General features: G+C 34.1%; 1 protein-coding gene across 1 annotated transcript; it reads right to left on the bottom strand.

Moving 5' to 3' along the window:
* Nucleotides 1-566: 566 nt before the first annotated feature.
* LOC124363328 (cullin-4B-like) lies at nucleotides 567-19,315 on the bottom strand. The gene is made up of 3 exons (XM_046818574.1): nucleotides 18,874-19,315; nucleotides 5,419-5,592; nucleotides 567-777 (listed from the first exon to the last, which is right to left on the bottom strand). The coding sequence occupies exons 1-3, from the start codon at nucleotides 19,142-19,144 to the stop codon at nucleotides 584-586; spliced, it is 639 nt and encodes a 212-aa protein (XP_046674530.1). The 5' UTR covers nucleotides 19,145-19,315; the 3' UTR covers nucleotides 567-583.
* Between the last annotated feature and the right edge of the window lie 285 nt (nucleotides 19,316-19,600).

Raw genomic sequence — 19,600 nt, 5'->3', positions numbered from 1 at the left:
GAAACACAAAATGCCTCCAGCTCTGTATGTGTCATTACAACATGAACAGTAGTATATCCAAGTATTTGGTACAAGCTAATTTAATCTGTATTTATCCAGGCTTCGCTTAAAGCAATGAAATTTATTTTAGGTTTCACTTAACTCTAATAAAAATGAATTAAAGTTCTTTCTTATACTTCTAATATTTACATAAACTAGATTAAAAACACAACCTTGTATATAATATTTCTTTTGGTATAGTTTGGACAACATTTCATTTGATCTAAGTAAAAACAAGTGAGATTTAGTTCTTCTTTGCTGTGACTTCTGTTGTAGTATTGTGTAATAAGTGTTGCATATATTTCAACATTGTTTTTACAATAACACTTCATTCTATTTACATGAAGCATAAGTAGACAAATATCTATTATATGATATAATTAAAATATGATAGCTCACATAATTGAAGTCTTTAATTTACAATTAAAACTAATAAAAATCTAATTATTCACAGAACAATAACAGGTTTTTTTAATGAAAAACTGTATATAAATTCTGAACGAAAATGAATTCGAACAGATCGGAGCAGTAGGGACTGCCTGACTCACCAGATGGAATGGACGGCGGCGTTCTGCAGCACGTAGGTGCGGTCGAGGTAGAGGAAGATGCTACGGATCATGATCATCTGACGACAGTGTGACAACCAGCACTCGTTCATCTTCTTGAGGAAGATCAATCGATCCATAGTGTCCGCCAGGAACTGCTCTATGTTGGCTCTCACGTGCATCTCTGTCAAATCTGGAGAACAAGTCAGAGCTGAGCAGATCTCTCAAACACTCTATGCAACTTAACAATTTGTGATCCACACTATAACTGCTCAACAGATTCTCTCTTTGTCTTAGTCATTTCAGACCTAAAGCTTCCAATGTAAATGTTTTAATCTATTTCTACAGTAACTGATATTTTTGAAGAATTTACTGTTCTAAAAACGTTGCCTACTTTTAGAGGGAAATTCAGTCTATAAACTTAAGCTTATTCCAGTATTTTCCAAATACTTTAATTTCGAATCACATATACTTTCTAAGGTACTGCATAACAAAAAGAAAAGCATTTTTACAAAAATCTATAATATAAATTGAATGCAAAAAAATACAAATACACAAACATTTTTCAATCATAATGAAAATAAACAAGGTTGCTAACTCCAGAAATCATATGGAAGTATATATTCACAGAGATGGCCATTTTATCAGGTTTTCTGTAGAAACGTCAGTAAAACGTCACAGGCTGTGGGGCAGACAGACTTTGTCCACTGGCAGAGGAATAGGAATTATTTAATTTTTTCTAATTGCTGGGATGTATGTTTAAAAAAAAAGTATAAAAACACCAAAATATACAAATTGTTTGTTCCGAATGAAATTTACAATAAAAATAAACATTACATCACAGCAAATGAGAAGTCACTTAAATGAGAAAAAGATAACCTTGTCCTGCCGGTTTATATTTAAAAGTAATTTAAAGTTTACCAAAAGTGGTTACGTCAAAGACAGAAGACAATAATTTCATAATAAGCCATTTTCAGATTAACTTATTTTCAGGTTAAATATGAGCACAGAAAATCAAAATATTTGTTACAGTTTGAAATTAACAGAAGAAGTAAAAATATCTTGTAAAACAGATGCGTCACAGTATGCAAGTACTGTTTTGCTTGAGAAGAACGGAAACAAAGTACAGGGCATCAATAGCCAACTGAATCAGATGGCCTTTATTGCTCTTACGTTTCATAAACTTCAATATTGTGTTTGAATTCCGCAAGGAAGAGATAATTTACTATATATTTGTAAATAAACTACAAATTTATTGTATGAACAGTTCAACTGTAATTTGATTGAAACCAACATATCACAAAGTGTGATAGTAGCACTTGGAAGGATAATGAAATAACACAAAAAATATTAATGCAACAACTTACTTACCATTATAATGAATACATTTGACAACGAACGATACATTAAAATGTATATTTTGTGTATTGTATGAATTCAATATATAAATAAAATTGGTATCCTTCAAAAAAGTACATTTAATAACTAAGTGTAAAAAGACTGAAATTTTAGCTCCTCTTCTTCGGTATAAAATTCCTTCAAATGGATAATAATGTTTCTAAATTGACATGAACTGTTAAAAGAACAAGGTTAATTATATTCCTAAGATGCTTACCTAAATGAATTAAATATTTATTTATGTAACCCAGAAAAAAGAGACCTTTTTTCTTAAAAACTGTTGTGTAATGAGATTATCTTATCTTTTAAATAATGGACTGTAAATATTATTTATTCCAAGTGTACTTTATATTGATCACTGCACCTTGAAATGTTTCGTAAAGTATTAAATAGCTAACGATAATGTTATCTTTTAACACAATACCATAACAGCGGAGGCAATAGGTTACTATTTACTAGAAGTAGGATGTCAAAATAAAATGTTACAGTTAAGTTTTATTTCAAGGAAGATTTTCTTTAGAAGTAATGAAACAGATTTGGTGAATTTAGTGCAGGCATATGGACAGAGAGGCCGTGGACTTGGTCTGCCACGAGGGCCCTAGGACAGGACAGCTGTTTCAGATATCTTGGATGTTACTTGTACCTTTCTTCTGCCTACCGGTTGTGTGCTATCCACCTCCCTCTCTCTTCCTACACCCTCCTTATGTCGAGATCAGTTTAGTTGTTAACCCTTCGCACGCCACTAATAAATCCATTAACTTTCCTATAAAGCCAAGACAAGTAAAAAAATGTTGTTTCTTTAAGTTCAAAGCTAATTTTTATTATAATTAAATTATAAAAGGTAAGAGCAAAAAAAGTACGAGGGTCGTCCACAAAGTAACCTCTGTTTTGAAATAAAAAATAAAACCACTTGAGATACAAAAAGTTTATATAAATGTTAAAACTACAGCTTTTCTCTACTTTTCTACATATTCACCATACAAATACAAACACTTATCATATCTTTTAACAGTTTTTGAAATTCCGTCTTTAAAAAAATCTGCTGCCTGAGAATGTAGCCAACCTGTCACAGCGTTTTGAAGCTCTTTATCACTCGTAAACCTCTGAGATGCAAGCCACCGCTTCATGTACGGGAAAGGATAGAAATCACTGGGAGCCAAGTCCGGGCTGTAGGGGGGGTGGTCAAAAACGTCCCATTTTAACTTTTCCAAAAGTTCTGTTGTTCTTTGAGCTGTATGAGGGCGGGTGTTGTCATGGACAAACACAACACCAGGTGTCAGAAGACCACGACGCTTGTTTTGAATCGCTCGTCGTAGCCGTTTTAAGGTTTCACAGTAAGCTGCAGCTGTAATGGTCGTACCACGCTCCATAAATTCAACGAGCAAGATGCCTTTAGCATCCCAAAAAACTGTAGCCATCAATTTTCTCGCTGAAAAAGATTGGCGAGCTTTCTTTGGCTTGCTTGGCGAAGCGGTATTACCCCATTGCATTGACTGTTGTTTTGTTTCGGCATTCACATAGGCTACCCAAGTCTCATCTCCTGTAACGATCCTGTTCAAAAATGTTTCTCCTTCAACGTCATACCGAGTAAGAAAGTCTATGGCAGAACTCATTCTTTTCATTTTGTGATCATCGGTGAGCACTTTTGGAATCCAACGAGCACAAAACTTGTGATAGCCTAGTTTTTCTGTCACTATCTCATGCACAAGACTTCGAGAAATTTCAGGAAAATGATCTGAAAGTTCCGAGATTGTGAAGCGACGATTCTCGCGAATTTTCTCATCCACTTTGTTCACCAAGTCATAACTGACGAGAGATGGCCTACTACTCCGGTCTTCATCGTGAACGTTCGTTCTTCCATCTAAAAAAAAAAAACGAACCCAAACGAACGGACTACACCTTCACTCATAATGTTTGGGCCATACACCACACTCAATTCACGATGAATTTCAGCTGCTGTGTAACTTTTCGACCACAGAAATCTTATTACACCACGCACATCACACTTGGCGGGATTTTCTATCATGGCAATCCTGTTTTTACGTTGTAACAAAAGAACAAGCGATCGCACGATGCTCTCCCTTGCACAGCTAGAAGCGTACTGAACGGCTGCGCACACCGATGTGAGAATGGCGGCGCTACCCCCACTACTTATCGCACCACGCCCCAAACGGCAGTTACTTTATGGACGACCCTCGTATAAAACAGGGCATTTTACTTAAAATTTGCATATTTATTTACACCAATAAAAAGATCTATTTAAAAAACTGTTTATTTCAAAAAAATTTCAATTTTATTGTAAAATGTAACTAAACTGAAAAGTTTAATTCCATTTTACTATAAAACAAGATTACTACCACATGTTGAACAATAATAACAAGATACATAGTAGATGCGCACTCGTGACAACAGAGAAAACAGTAATACACGCCACGGATATGTTTGGTTATGGCTCTGTAGGATACGTAGAACTGATGAGCAGGCGGTCGGAGTTAGACAAAGGGCACTCCCGTCCTCCTGCTACTGAGTGAAGGTCGCTTATAAATACTTTCTTGGCAACAGCGATAAGCACACTTTGCAGCGTACACTGGGCTTTTCGAGGCCTTTTGTGAAATAAAAACCTCCCAGAGACATAATCTATAATATCGGATATAACTGTAATTTGGCGTTTTGGTCAAAGTGTGCCATTCTGATATATCTTTCTACGCATGGGAAGGATTAAAAATATGATGAAGTGAACAATGGTCTCGTCTCTTGTCTGTTTCATTACCTTAGATTTCCCATTTCAGTGAAACTTTATATAGTTGTTTTCGGTCTTTTATAATATTTTATAATCTTCAATTCAAAATTAGTAGGCAATTGAATTATCTGGTACTAAATAAATTTCTTTTTTAATTTCAAATTTGAAGCCTCCGTTGGGGATTGGATATTTTAATTTACAAAATCAAATTAGAGAAACAAGAGAAAGTAATACATTTTACTGAGATGATGTTAACTGTGAAAGAACTCTCTGAGTGAATACTAAAACTTCTGAATTATTAGTGATAAATAGACTTATTATAATTCAGTTTTGAATGCAGTTAAGTGTGGGGTTTTGAGTATAATTAAATAGATGATTCATGAAAGTGATTATAACAATTCATATGATTAATTGTAGGATAAAAACTTAAGTAAGACGTTTGGTGTCAAAGCGAGTTCGAAGAATGAGAGAGATTTAAAATCTAAAATTAAAGATTGACTAGTTATTATAAAAGCAAAGGGTTTTTAGAATGTGCTGTCAGTGAACTAGTAATACTTTCGTATGGTATAAAATAGAACAAACTGTACGATGGTTTTTAAATATTGTTGCACAGGATTTTTACCACACTATAATATCCATTTTTTACTATGCTGAAATAATTAAATGATACGGTAGTATGGGATAAGAAAGGTGTACCTTTGAGGTTGGAATAAAGATCCACAGCCATCTTGTGGTTGCACATGTTCTCCACCGCCTGATAGAGTTCCTCCAGGCTGTATCTGATGGATGTGGACAACTGGATAGCTATCACAGCCTCCTTGAGCTTCTCCCATGTCAGCTGCTGGTAGTTGTCTGGCAATTTAGGCTTTTCTGGGAACAAATAAAGTTACTACTACAGTGAGGATCTCAGATTACTTAATTTTTCTTTACAATAAAGGTTTTTGGATGAAAATGTTATTATAATAAAAAACATTTAAGAAATTGAACATCCTTACTGTTCAATGTGTGTGTACTTGTATGAAGTGTTGAGTCAAGTTTATACAAATTTGAACTGGTTTTTGTAAAGAAAAGACAATTAATACGATGATACCATAAGTTACGAGGATACATTACCATAGTTATTTGCTAATGTATCCCATACTTGCTAATATAGCAGTATTTGAAAACAGTTGCTTATTATATCGGCATTAAACTATATAATTAATTGCTTAAAATTGCAAACAAATGCCACAGGTTAAGTTCTTAGAAACTGTAGAGTAAAATCCTGTTGGTTGAAAAGGCCTGATAAAAAATAACCAAAATGTTTAATGACAAAAATATAATAACCTACATTGGAGACCACAAGAGAGTGCAGTTGGCGGCCGGCGCGACGTTGCCACACAACACGACAAAGCGACACGTGATGGTCGACACAGACTATTGCATTGTACAAACCTCAAACTAACACGGATTTGTATTGAAATCTTGTTTGAAGGTTATTTTTGACGATGGAAGGATTGTGAAGGAAACAGGATTTTTCCGGACATTTGACATCGTTCAGTGAAACAAGAAGTCGTAGGTGGTTAGTAGACGAATGAAGACGTATTGTGACCTGTATTCCGTATTTTAGTTTTAATGATTAGTGTTGTGTATAGTTTTTTATTAAGTGCATGTTTATAGAGTTAGTGAAGTTGACAAACAACATGGTGGTTGTTATTCCTGACCTAGGCGTGCCACAACGCTTTGGTAAGATTTGTTTATTTTAACCTAGTTTGTAATTATGTATTAGGTTAGTTCTTTACCTGAAGAAGAGATCAGATTGCAGATCTCCAAACGTAGTGTTACTGATTTCTTGTTTCACTGAACGACGGCAAATGTCCGGAAAAATCCTGTTTCCTTCTTTGAAATCTTATCGTTATGAAGATCCAAACAAAATTTAATGCTATGACAGTTTGCTATATAATATTTTTATTACTTTTATACTTCAATTATATTACAGTAGAGTCCGCCAATCCGAACTAACTAATTGGGACCGAACCTTATTCGGATTGACGGGAAATTCGGACTAGGCGGGATTTTTGTTAAATAGTACCATTTATCAACTTTCAAGTGCAATTTACGTGGTTTTAAAACAATTAAATGCATACAATAATCAAATGCAATAAACTATAGTAAGTACGTATTAAACGTAATAATAATTATTACAGTTTCCTGTCTTTGTACGGTAAACATCGCGTGGTCGAAAACTGAGTGCCATTGTTTGTGCGTAATGAATCTAGTAGAAGCCACCTGTCTGTGGTGGGCGGGGCGAGTTGGTCGGTGACCTTGAAAAACAGTGTGGCGCGCAAAAACTATTGGACTGCCACTACCTCACCCCTATCCCCTCCACCACCCACCCCGGGTGACGAGTGGCGAGACGACAGTTTAGTGCAATTTTCCATACGCGCAGCACGTGCTCTTACTGTGTATTCTGTAGTTTGTGGTTTGCAGTTTTGTTTGTTCTTTGCTCTGCTCTGTGCGTATATTCGATATCATTATGGCTAGTAAACGTAAACACAACTCGTGTACGTTAAAAGAAAAACTCGAAGTTCTCAAAAGACTAGACAATGGTGAAAGTGCTACTCAACTTTCAATTGAATTTTGGTTGTCGGTTTTTTAAAGCGACGATCAGGTGACTGGAAAAAAGAAAGCGGGCAAAAAATCGAACAATTTTGCTCTGTTACAAGTGAAAACACTCTAGAAAAACGTCAAACTACTACTGTGTCATCGTATGACAAACTCGATGAAGCACTTTACTTGTGGTTTTCTCAAGAGAGACAAAAAAGGCATTCCCATTAACGGCCCTCTTATTAAAGAAAAGGCGCTTCTACTAAACATCCTTATGGGAGGCGATCCGTCATTTTCGGCTAGTTGCGGTTTTTTAGATCGGTGGAAAAAAAAGGCACGGTATCAGGCAACTGACTGTAACTGGCGAAAAGATGTCTGCAGACAGCAACGCAGCCGCAGAGTATCTTCAGGAGTTCAAAGAAATTACATCCTCCTACTCACCCCAGCAAGTGTACAACGCTGATGAAACGGGGCTAAATTTCAAAGCGTTGCCAACAAAGAGCCTAGCTTCAAGAGAAGAAAAGTCCGCTCCAGGATTTAAAATGGATAAGCAACGACTAACCGTATTAGCATGCAGCAACGCTTCCGTCACCAATAAGATACCTTTGATGGTTATCGGGTAAATCCAAAAAACCTCGATGTTTTAAAAACATGAATATGAACGCTCTGCCGGTTTTACTATAAAAACCAAAAGAAAGCTTGGATGGATCGTGCTTTGTTTCAAGAATGGTTTGAGAAACAATTTGTGCCCAACGTGAGAGCCTACAATGAAGAAAATGGACTGCCTGATAGAGCGTTGTTACTCATAGATAACGCTCCGTCCCATCCGGATGACTTAGAGCTGGTTATTGGTGATATAAAAGCCATTTTTCTACCACCGAACGTTACTTCGATCATACAACCAATGGACCAAGGAGTTCTACAAGCGTTTTGAAGCAAAATTATCGGAAAAAAAAGCTGCTCCGAAGCCTGCTTGAGGAAAATGAAGACCTCACAATTCTCCAAAAAGCTTAAGAAAATCACGATCAAAGATGTAATTTTCTGGGTGGCAGAGGCTTGGGAGAACACAAGCGTAGGAGCTCTGCAGAAAATCTTGGAAAAAATCTTTGGCCTGATCTGCAGTTTGTTGAAGAGGTTGTTCCACCGGTAAATGAATGCGAACTTCTTCCTCTTGTAAAAAAAAATACCGGGATGCGAAAATGTAGAGAAGGAGTGTGTTGATGAGTGGACGGCTGTAGATGACAAAGGCTTCGAGGAGTACACAGACGAAGACATCGTGGCACAGGTGCAAGGAGTCCCAGCTGATGACTCATGTAGCAGTGAGGATGAGGGAGACGCCCAATCCCAAACTACCGATATTGTTCCACACAGCGCAGCTGCATAGTGCCTTTGTCCTCGCTCTACGCTACGTCGAGCAACATGCCGCTGCTACTCCCAATGACGTAATGTTCATTCGGCGTTGGTGAAACATTGCATCGTCCAGTCGTTTTAGTGTGTTGCGTCAAAAGAAGATCACTGACTTTAGGTCTTAAGAAAAGTGTTGGGTTTTGCAGTGTTTTTGTTTTACGTTTTTATCCCTTTATTGTGTCCAAGTTAAAGTACAAATTATTTGCTAAGCCTTGCGTAGGGGTTTGTACATTATAAATACAGTACAGTACAGTACTATGTTTCATTTATTAACAGTATTAAATTCCGTACAATGTATGTATCATCTAACGTTTCAAAATGTAATTTCAGTTTCTATATGTCAGTAAGTAAATGCTTTGAGAAATAAAAACTTACGTTTTACTATAATAACTGGTTTTAATTTATTTTCCTGCCTTTTTAGCAATTTTATATTTTCTCCTAGCCGTGTTCGGATTAGGCGGATTTTCGGAATTGGCGGGGTTTGGATCGGCGGGACTCTACTGTATTATAAATTAACCAGCTAACAAAAAAACAAATCCTCCTAATTAACAATTTTCATTAAATAATATGGTACTTTTTAAATCTTTATTGGAAAAAGAAGATTGGCTCCCAGTCTTTTACTCAACAGTCAATGAAAAATATGATTGTTTTGACAGTATCTTCAGATACTATTTTAATCTTTGTTTTCCGCTTACACAAATTAAAAAAGAAAATAAAAAGCACACTTGGATTACACAAGATTTTAAAGGATGAAAAAAATGAAATAATTTGTCTTAGTAAATTGTCAAGGCTTACAAAACCTGATAATTTAAAAAATGAAGTTAAGAATAAAGTTAAACAATACAATTCAAACTAACTAAATGTAAGAAAAATTATTTTGATACCAAAATCAAAAACACAGAAAATATTAGTAAAACAACATGGCAAATTATTAAATAAAGAAACAAAAAAGAATAAAAGTAAATGTGAAGGCAATCTTGTACTAAAAAACTAAAGAATCATCTATTAGTGATCCATCTCTTATTGCAATCTCCTTTAATGATTATTTTATAAATGTGACAGATGCACTGTTTAAAGGATCTTCCTTCAGTACAGCCAAAATTATGACAAATGTGACAATCACAAACCTGGTAACACTTTATTAAAATTTCAATGCCCGCCCTTGACTGAAACAGAATTGATACAAATTTTTGACTCTCTCAAAATAAATCGTCTAGTGGATATGATGGAGTTCCAGTGAAATTGATAAAATTTGTCAAACATTCCTTAAGTAAACAATTATTGCATTTAATAAATTCTTCTCTCATTACAGGCATATTTCCTGACAAATTAAAAGTTTCAAAGGTTATCCCAGTCTTCAAAAAAGGCTCAGCAACAGATATTCAAAATTATTGTCCAATTTCAATTTTACCATCAACTCTCAAAAATGTTTGAAAGAACCATGTATCATAGGTTAATCAAACATCTAGAGGTAAATGATCTTTATGACAAGGCACAACATGGATTTCGAAAAAATAAATCTACTATAACAGCATTGGTAGAGTTCACTGAATCTATAATAGAATCAGTTGACAAAAACGAAAATGTAACAGGAATATTCCATGGATCTGTCAAAAGCTTTTGATAGCATATCTCATGACATTTTACTCGAGAAATTGAAAAAATTTAGGAAACAATAACATCCATCTAAGATGGTTTGAAACATATCTTTCCAATAGAAAACAGTATGTTGAGATATCCTCACATAGAAAATAACAAATTACAAAAATTTTCAATCTAACATCCAAATAGTAAGAAATGGAGTACCTCAAGGGTCTATTTTGGGTCCTTTATTATTTATTTGTTACATAAGGGAAATGCCAAAGTGCCTTAGTATTCTTGAAAATAACAAAAAACCAGCTCTGTTTATTTGCAGATGACTCAAACTTAATCATTTCTGCCAAAACAGAAGCTGAATTAGAAATAACGGTGTATTTGGAACTTTCAAAAATTACAAACATTTTTCATTGACAACAAATTAGTTCTAAATACGGAGAAAACTAACTTTATTTCTTTCAGTACCAAACAAAGTAGAAAACACTCAAGTTCCCAATATCTTATTAAATGATTCCTGTTTGGGGTCAAGTTCGCAATACAAAATTTCTAGGACTAATCATAGACAACAACCTTAGCTGGGATTTGCATATTGAAACAGGTGATAAATCGTATCAATTCTGGAATATATGCTATTAAAAGACTGTCTTATTTATGCAGCTTATCAGCTTTAAAGATGGTCTTTCATGCCCACATTCAATCCCATATTGCATATGGGAATAGGTGTGTATGGAGGAACCACAAATCAAAATTTTTAATAAAATTCTTATTTTGCAAAAAAAAAAGCGCTGCGAATAATGTTAAAAATTGATAAGGAAGAATCAGTTTAAAAATCATTTCACTGAACTAAATATTTTAACAGTGCATAGCCTTTACATTTTAGAATGTGTGATGTATGTTAAGATCATCAGTCCAGTTTCAAGAGTCACTGTGAAAATCATACATATAACACTAGAAATAAGAAGGAATTAGTATTACCTAAGCATAATTTGGAGTATTATAAAAAAAAAAAAAAACTTCTTATGCTGGAATAAAATTTTTTAAAATCAATTCCAAAAATAATATCAAGTGTTCGAGACATAAAGAAGTTCAAATCAATGTTAAAAAAGTATTTAATTCAAAAGGCATTTTATTCATTTGAAGAATTTTATACAAAATTATGATTTTACTCATAACTATTATAGTAACTTATTTTTAGTGACGCTATTTATTGTACTCATGTGCAAAATATAAATAAAGATATTAAATAAAAAATAAAATAAAAATAACACAGAGTAATTAGTCAGTATACTTGCTTATTTATTATATGATACAACAATCTTTTCAGATGAGATTATTTAGTCCTAAACTATAAAAATTATTATAGGTTCAACTGCCTCAGTGTGAACCTAGCAGTTGCCGTGGAACGTTGTGCTGTTTGCCACGTATTGTGCCTGTTTTATACATTGTTTATTCACAATACGTTCGTGGTTCACAATTTTCGTTTGCTGGCTGTGCTGTATTGTTTATTGTGTGTAGTGTATGGTGTAAGATAACTGTGTATGTGCGTTTATTATTGTATTTAGGCAATATGAAGGACGACAATGAACTAGTGGAAGACTAGATTTTATGAGTGAACAGGACAATTCCGATTCAAGTTCTATTTTAAATATTTTTTCATGTTTATGGACTATTTTCAATTTTTTTACACAAAATAGTTTTTTTTCACTATTTGTGTAATTGGCAATGTCTTCCGCGAGTGACAGTGCTATTTGTGAGTATCAGACCCAGTGTCCTGCGGTGCTAAGCGGGGACCGGCGCCAGGTGCGGCTGACAACAATTGTCACAGATATGACGTCACCAAATCTGGCAGTGGGATTACCTGAACAATCTTTTTGGCTGCTCTGACTTCATTTTCGGTAAGTAAAAAAAAAATTCTCCCATTTACCAAGACCGATCAAATATTCTTCAGCAGCGAATGTGTTACATTCTTCTCTGCACTACCTTGTGCTATAGTTTACTAATGATCTTATAGCTGACTTCTATATGGTGAGTATATGAGTTAAGTTGGTACTGGATGTGCTACCCCAGAGGACTACACCATATCTCAGGTATGTCTCAAACGAGCGAAGTATGCCACCTTTGCTGCTTCTATGTTACTGATGCATTTTATTCTTCTTATTACATGGAGAGCAGAGTTAAGTTTCTTGCACTGGGTATCAATATATGAGACCCATGTCAAATTTGAGGCTACGGTGAGACCCAAAAGGTCAGTTTTTTTTTTTTTTTTCCCCTGGGGCGGCCTACTGCCATGCACTTAAGCCTCAAGGGCCTTTTGCGCACCCCGGAAACACCATGAGGACTACCAGTCTACAACTTCAGCAGTTCAACAAACCGCCGAAAACAACCTATCAAGTCCTCCTGGGAAAAACTCGCCACCCCTGTTCAAGCTACCAAAGATGGCATACCGCTCTCTTGCTATTGCTGGGCAATCAAAGAGCAGGTGCTCAGCAGTCTCCTCCTGTTCATTACACTAGTCCATAAGGTCAATTTCAGGAAGGGCTGGGATTTGTTCACCTCTTCTACTGAAATTGATCCGTTTTGCTTCAGAGGGGTTTACTACAGGGTTATTTGCTACGAAGTAGTCGTTCATTATGTTTATGGTAATATGGGCACTGAAAACATAGGTCTTCTGGTGTGTCTCCTTTCAGCAAAAGAGTTGTGTCGTCCGCGTACATCACCAATTAGCTGTAATCTTTGATGTAGTCAGGGAAGTCATTTGTCAAGAGTATAAATAGTACAGGCCCAAGCACCGATCCTTGTGGTACTCCTCTTACAATTTAATATAACTGTAGATAGTCGTGTTTTAGTTGGTTAACTTCTCTCTATTATCTGACCACCAAATAAGCGAATAACCAAATATAGGCCTACTTAACGCAGATAAGTAATATTAAAAGTTATTAAATGAAAACAAGTAGAAGAATAGCTGAAAACAAAATATATACTCTGTTGATGAATATGTCTTCTTGCAAATTTGATGATTTATTTTAAACTATTTGATTTTATATCAATCTATTGTTACAGATTCATTTTTAAACTCTATATATATATATATATATATATACACTAGCTGTTACCCGTGGCTTCGCACGCAATCTATTTCGGTCAACAAGAGCCTATTTCTAGCCTTTATCACAAATTTCAGGTCTAAGATATTTCCAGTACCATATTAAAGTTTGCCTTGTCCTGTCGAAGAAAAAAGTATACTTACATATAGTGCCAAGAACCCTACTTCGATTAAATAGTACCTACTGCAGACCGTTTAAATTCACTAACTATGTCACAATTTAGCTTGCCGTATTGTCTTGGTAAAAAAATACTATATAGTTCGATAATGCAGTTCTCAGAAATCTACTTTGGTCAAAATAATCTACTATGGGCTTCTGTAATATACTTTCCGTCTCAAATATTTCCAGGGACATAGTTGGGTTTGCCTTTTTGTTCTGATGAAGAAAATATACACATAAGTAGGACTGAGAAGCCTATTACTGTACGGCCTAGGGAGAGGTCCTACCCATTTCCTGTGTATTTTCGGTATAAGGGAAAAAATCTTTATTAAGGTTACGTAACATTCCAAAATAAATGTTTTTTGTCACGTTGAGGCATGTTAGTATTAACCCTTTCCGCTCGGAGCGGTAATGTTAGAATGTCCACAGAGATCGGATGGGCAGCAGTGTTGGCCACCGCCATTTCCTCTAGCGCGCACATTTATTTTTAGAGTTGCCGTCCTCAGAGATCGGATGGTCAGCTGTGCTGTCCGTTGAATAATCCTACTAGCGCTCGGATGGACAGCAGCGTTGACCACAAGTTATAAACTCTTTTTTTTTATTCTGACATATTTTTTTATAATACAACACATTAAGATCAATCAGCTGTTTCATTACAAAGCTTGGAAATTGATCATCTGGTCAATATTGCATTCTAGGCTTTCGTTTTAGCGCGCTTTTAACCACATTGTCACTAGTGAGTTAACCTACATGCATTATTAGAATGGATTGTTTATTATTCTTAGTATTGTGCAATTTTATTAAATATTAGTGTAAATGAAGTATTGTAGATATCAGTGTAAATATAACTGTAAATAAAAGTGTAAATATATCAGTATTAATACCTGGTTTTGCTGGTATTATTATTAATTACTGGTATTAGAGCTTGTTGGCGATGTAAGGAACACAAATAAAAAAGGAAGACCATCCCAATTGCAAGACATTTCCCGACTAAATGGGAAACTTCATCTACCATATCCTCTTGAAGGTAGAAAAGTGAAGGATTGCGTCGTGTGTAGCAGCAGAGCACAAGGCAGCACCAGGAAAAGAGTGAAGTTTTATTGCAAAACTTGTGAAAATGAGCCCGGTCTTCACATCGGTGTTTGTTTTGAAAAGTACCATTCATCTCAGATATTTCAACAACAAGGTGACAACTAGCCTGCAGTTAAATTTGTATTCGGAACAATAATAAGCAGTTCAATTTTATTTTTTATCATGTTATGATTATTTACTGTCACATTATTAATATTCATTGTAACTCATGTTAGTTTATAGAAATATAACATTTCCATTGTAATACTTTTTGACTACATTATTATTTACCTTTGGACCTTTAAATCCATTTAACTTTTTAAAAGGCATAGTATCAATGACGCACTGAAAATAAATCCAAGCTGGTGGGGACGCAACAATGACATGGCTGCTGCTGTGACGCAGGCGCCATAGTGGACAGCACCGCTGCCCATCCGATCTCAGTGGACAGTACGCGCTAAAATAATACGAGCCTACGAGAAGCCATATTTGGTCAGCACTGCTGCCCATCCGAGCAGAAAGGGTTAATTATACAAAAATAATATATAAAATGCATAAGATGATTTAAATTCATCACTGGTGCGATCTGGAGTAAGATTTTGATATTAACTTTTTATTTACTATCTGCATTTACTGTTATTTACTGTTTTTACTGTTACATTTACTGTTAGTTATTTACTGATCACGCACTTTTTACTTAATATTTGATCAAATTTAAATGTAAACAGATGTTTCCGCCAATTTGTCGACATAAAACTGAAGGTGTGAACAGCTGTTTAGTGCCAGTTCAATTTGGATTATGAAGTGTAAAAACTACAATTTTTCTGAATTCCAAAATATTCCAGACATTTTCTTAACTTTTTATTCATAAAAACCTTCCTTGGATTTCAATGGACATTTTACAAAAAGAATTAACCGAATTGGTCCAGCCGTTCTCGAGATTTGCGCTTACCAACACATTTAGCGATTCATTTTTATTTATAAGATATAGATATATATATATAAATATATATATTTGGTTTAAGGATATGACTATGTAAGCCTCTCTCTCTCTCTCTCTCTCTCCTCTGACATGGCCTATTTTTACATTATAAAATGTTTAATTAAAATAAAGATTTTGTATATTGTCTATGTTAAGCTATGTGTGTCCGTCATGCTACCATATGTTTCAAGTCAAGTCCACACTGAGGCAATCATTTGATAAGTTTAGTCTATCTTCATTCTATAATGTCTACGTCAAGCTATGTGTGTCCGTCATGCTACCATATGTTTCAAGTCAAGTCCACATTGAGGCAATCATTTGATAAGTTTAGTCTATCTTCATTACATAATATAATAGGCCTAACTACAAGACAGATAAAGCTGGCTTATTTCAAATAGGTGCATTCAAAATTTGAATGTGAAGCTAAATGTTTGAGTTGCCCTCCTTGATAAGTCTATACAAAGACACATGCACTATATAAGGTTAAGGCTCAAGGAAGGATTAAAAATAACTGAATATAGTTTTAGAACTGTATTAGGTTTATTTTCAAACCAACTGACCTAAGTATTCAGCATTAATTAACAGCTTATGTCAAATGTTAGACTACAAATTACAAGTTACAAAGCAGACACACAAGTTAACACACAAGACTTCAACGTTACCGTTACAACAACTATTATGTGGTAGGATGTGGCGGGTGTGTGTGTGTGTGTGTGTGTGGCTTATTGTGGAAGTTATTCTAAGCTCATGTTCAATATGTATGTCATCTTGAAAATATTGTAGTTTAAATACTTTATGTAACGTTATTATTGAACTATAGTTGTCTAAGGATGAATACAATAATAAGTATGTTTAACCTAAACTTACCTACTTTTATTAACCTACTTACTTATTTCAATGGCCAATACTAATTTACAGAAAGTCTACTACAATTCATTAGACTACAAATGTGGGAACATTATATAATTAATTGTTTTAATGCATCATACTAACTTGCAATATTAATAGGGTTGCTTCATACATTGTAAATACATTTATGTAAATCTTGAAGAATTATAAATTTAGCAATTCAGAAGTCACGGTTAAGTTAAAGCTCTTGTCTCACTTCAATGCATTACTTTTCAAGAGGCTCTGACTTAACCAGTTTATGCTCTTTAGAAAAGTGATGTATTTGTTAGATACCGGGATACTTATGTATTAATGCCAACACAGCAAGAATGTAATACGAGAAAATGTTAAAAAGATAATGGTCTCCAGATAATACCAAAGTACCATTATTAGTTTTCTAGATATAAAAACATAGTTGAAATACATCTACTATAACTTTAAATACTTCCAATGTTATTTGGTTTGTATGACATTTTGAATTTGTATTATTCAGTAGGCTATACAGTATACTCGTAACATATTAATGCCACCACAGCAAATTCTGCCAATGCTCCAATAAAGAGCAACCTTGTCTTATTTAACTGAGTTCATATGGCAACAGCATTAGTTGAAAGAAAATAAAGTCAGTTTTGAATCTATCTTGAATTCTTTATCAGTCTATTTTAGATCTAAATCCTAATGAATACTTCGCTTTTAAATAAAGTGTTTTGATGTTAAATTAAGTGTTTTATTTTATATTTTCTCACCAAAAATTTAGGTTTAGACTGCCTGCACTTGATAGCCATTAAATTTTTGCTGCGGTGGTGTTAATATATAAGTACCGAAAACAGTTAATGATTCAACAACAAAATTCTGTAACTAACACACAATACAGTACTTGACTTTATTACAAATACATAACACTACCATTGCAAAGACTGTAAATTTGTAAAAGTCAATTCTGCTCAACACACGGAACACTTTGATTATTAGATAATTATATAAATTTCAGTTCTGTTGAATGATTATTTGGGATATAATCTAAATTTCAAACATATTATCAATTGTTGTGCAATACATGGATTGCGATCACCCAAAAATGCTTTCTGGAAATGAAAATATACTATTTTAAGACATCGGTAGAAATGGTTTTAGATCGTTATAGCTAATGTAAACATTATCCAATCCGGCCTCTACACAGCAGGACTATAGAACCAAATCCTGTCAAATCCATCTTCCAAAATGATGCTAGAATAAAACAATAGCTTGATGAAACATAACATGACTGAATCTACATTTTTTTCTTTTAGACCAGGTAAGTTAGGTCTATACACTGATAATGAAATGGGATATCATATTAATTCTTAGGGAAGATTTTAATAAACGGCCTACACTCGTTAGTCGATTATTATTGAATGTTTATATATCATCAAACTTCGATATTAGGGGCCTATATAAAAATCGTAAGAAAAAAGAATTATATTACATTAACAACAAAAATGATACATTAAAATTCTTAATAAAATAAATATAACAATGACATTAACAAATAACAAAACCAACATTTATGTAGACCTACATTTCAGAGAAGTACTGACTTATAGATTGCCTGAATAGCAGTGAGTAACTCGTTTTGTGAAATGGTGAAAAAGATTAACTCCTCAGACAGTTCTTGTAAGAGAGGGCTTCTTAGCCATAACACCGCCTGGTAAAATAAGACATCTTTAGTTTACTTCCCTGCAGTACAAAAAAATCACAAAGATTGTCTGTTAGATAGTTTAACCCTAACATATTCCACTCCTCAATGTCTCTGACATTTTGCCCAGAACTATTCCACACAGTTTCTTCATATTCATTGCCATGTACAAATTCTAAAAATAGTTAAGTTACTTCTTTTTGTTTTTTTTAATCATTCATTAGTTGAAGTCATAGGTATGTTAAGTTAAATAAATGTTAATATCAAATCCTTCACATTATTAAAAAACAATTTAAATATTCAATAAAAACAGCTGAATAACGAGTGTAGGCCACTTATTAAAGTAGGCCCTACCCAAATTACTCAGCAAACGACATAAGTTAGTTATTCAGATAAAATGACCACAGGCTAGTAAATTGGATTTAGCTGGAGTTTAAGACTGATTTTATGTTAATAGCCAAATCCAATGTGGCCTTTAATTGCAGGCTGGAGCCAAAATAATATGCTACGATAGTAATATAGCCTACTTTCTGAGCACATAGGCTATACTATAACTAAATGGTATCACTGTTGATAAATTAAATAATTCTACTTAATGGGCCCAAATTGAAGCTGAACTTACAATTAAAGAAGTGAAAGCCTAATAAAGGAATAATATGAAGTGAGTAACTTATGTAAGTTACCTTTAAAATTTTTGATGACCAGTTTTTTAGCTGCTCCTGGTTTTAAATTAACCAGAGTAGGAACTGTCCTATTTAATCCATTCGATGCTGGAGTGAGAGCAGAAAAATTTGCACGCTTTTGGTTTGTAGTGTCTGTCATATTTTCTTCTTGTTTTGCTATTTTACAATAATGATCACCACTACCAGAGTTTCTTTTTCTTTTCAAAGTGTTTTCGTTTTCACAATCTTCTCCTTGTGATTCAAGGACTCGAGTTCTAGTTAAACTTGACATAAGATCGCATGACACGGCCGTAGCCACACACACAACACAATTAAAATATAACTACTCAAAACGTTTAATTATGTAAATAATTAGATAATAAAAACTTTACAAGAACAAGGTTTGTCATGAAGAAGAAATATGCAGACCACAGATACCTCTTAAAAACAGCAGTGTCAACATGCCATTTAGATCATTCATTCCGTTACTCGGTTACTGTCATTTTTTAAGCATACTTTATATATATATATATATATATATATATATATATATATATATATATATATATATATATATATATATATATATTACACGCGTGTGTGTGATATTACACATACACTAGTTACAAGCGTAAACATATGTATATATAAAAGTATGTTTTCTAACGGTTCTATTTTACACATGATTGGACTTCGCTCATTTGTCGCCACGTACGGTGAGGACATTGTAGGACAAATTGTGCCTCAT

The sequence above is a fragment of the Homalodisca vitripennis genome, chromosome 5 (genome assembly GCF_021130785.1).
Source record: "Homalodisca vitripennis isolate AUS2020 chromosome 5, UT_GWSS_2.1, whole genome shotgun sequence".
Lineage (NCBI taxonomy): Eukaryota > Metazoa > Arthropoda > Insecta > Hemiptera > Cicadellidae > Homalodisca > Homalodisca vitripennis.
The sequence above is the reverse complement of the archived record's forward strand: the minus strand, read 5'-3'. Positions and strand labels throughout refer to the sequence as shown.

Bases quoted from the DNA above. Each gene is read 5' to 3' on its own strand.
- LOC124363328 (XM_046818574.1), bottom strand. From the start codon at position 19,144: ATGTCAAGTTTAACTAGAACTCGAGTCCTTGAATCACAAGGAGAAGAT. The intron at 5,593-18,873 runs GTAACTTACATA...ATTTGTTCCCAG, and splicing joins GGTCATCAAAAATTTTAAAG to AAAAGCCTAAATTGCCAGAC. The intron at 778-5,418 runs GTACACCTTTCT...CTTGTTCTCCAG, and splicing joins TCTTTATTCCAACCTCAAAG to ATTTGACAGAGATGCACGTG.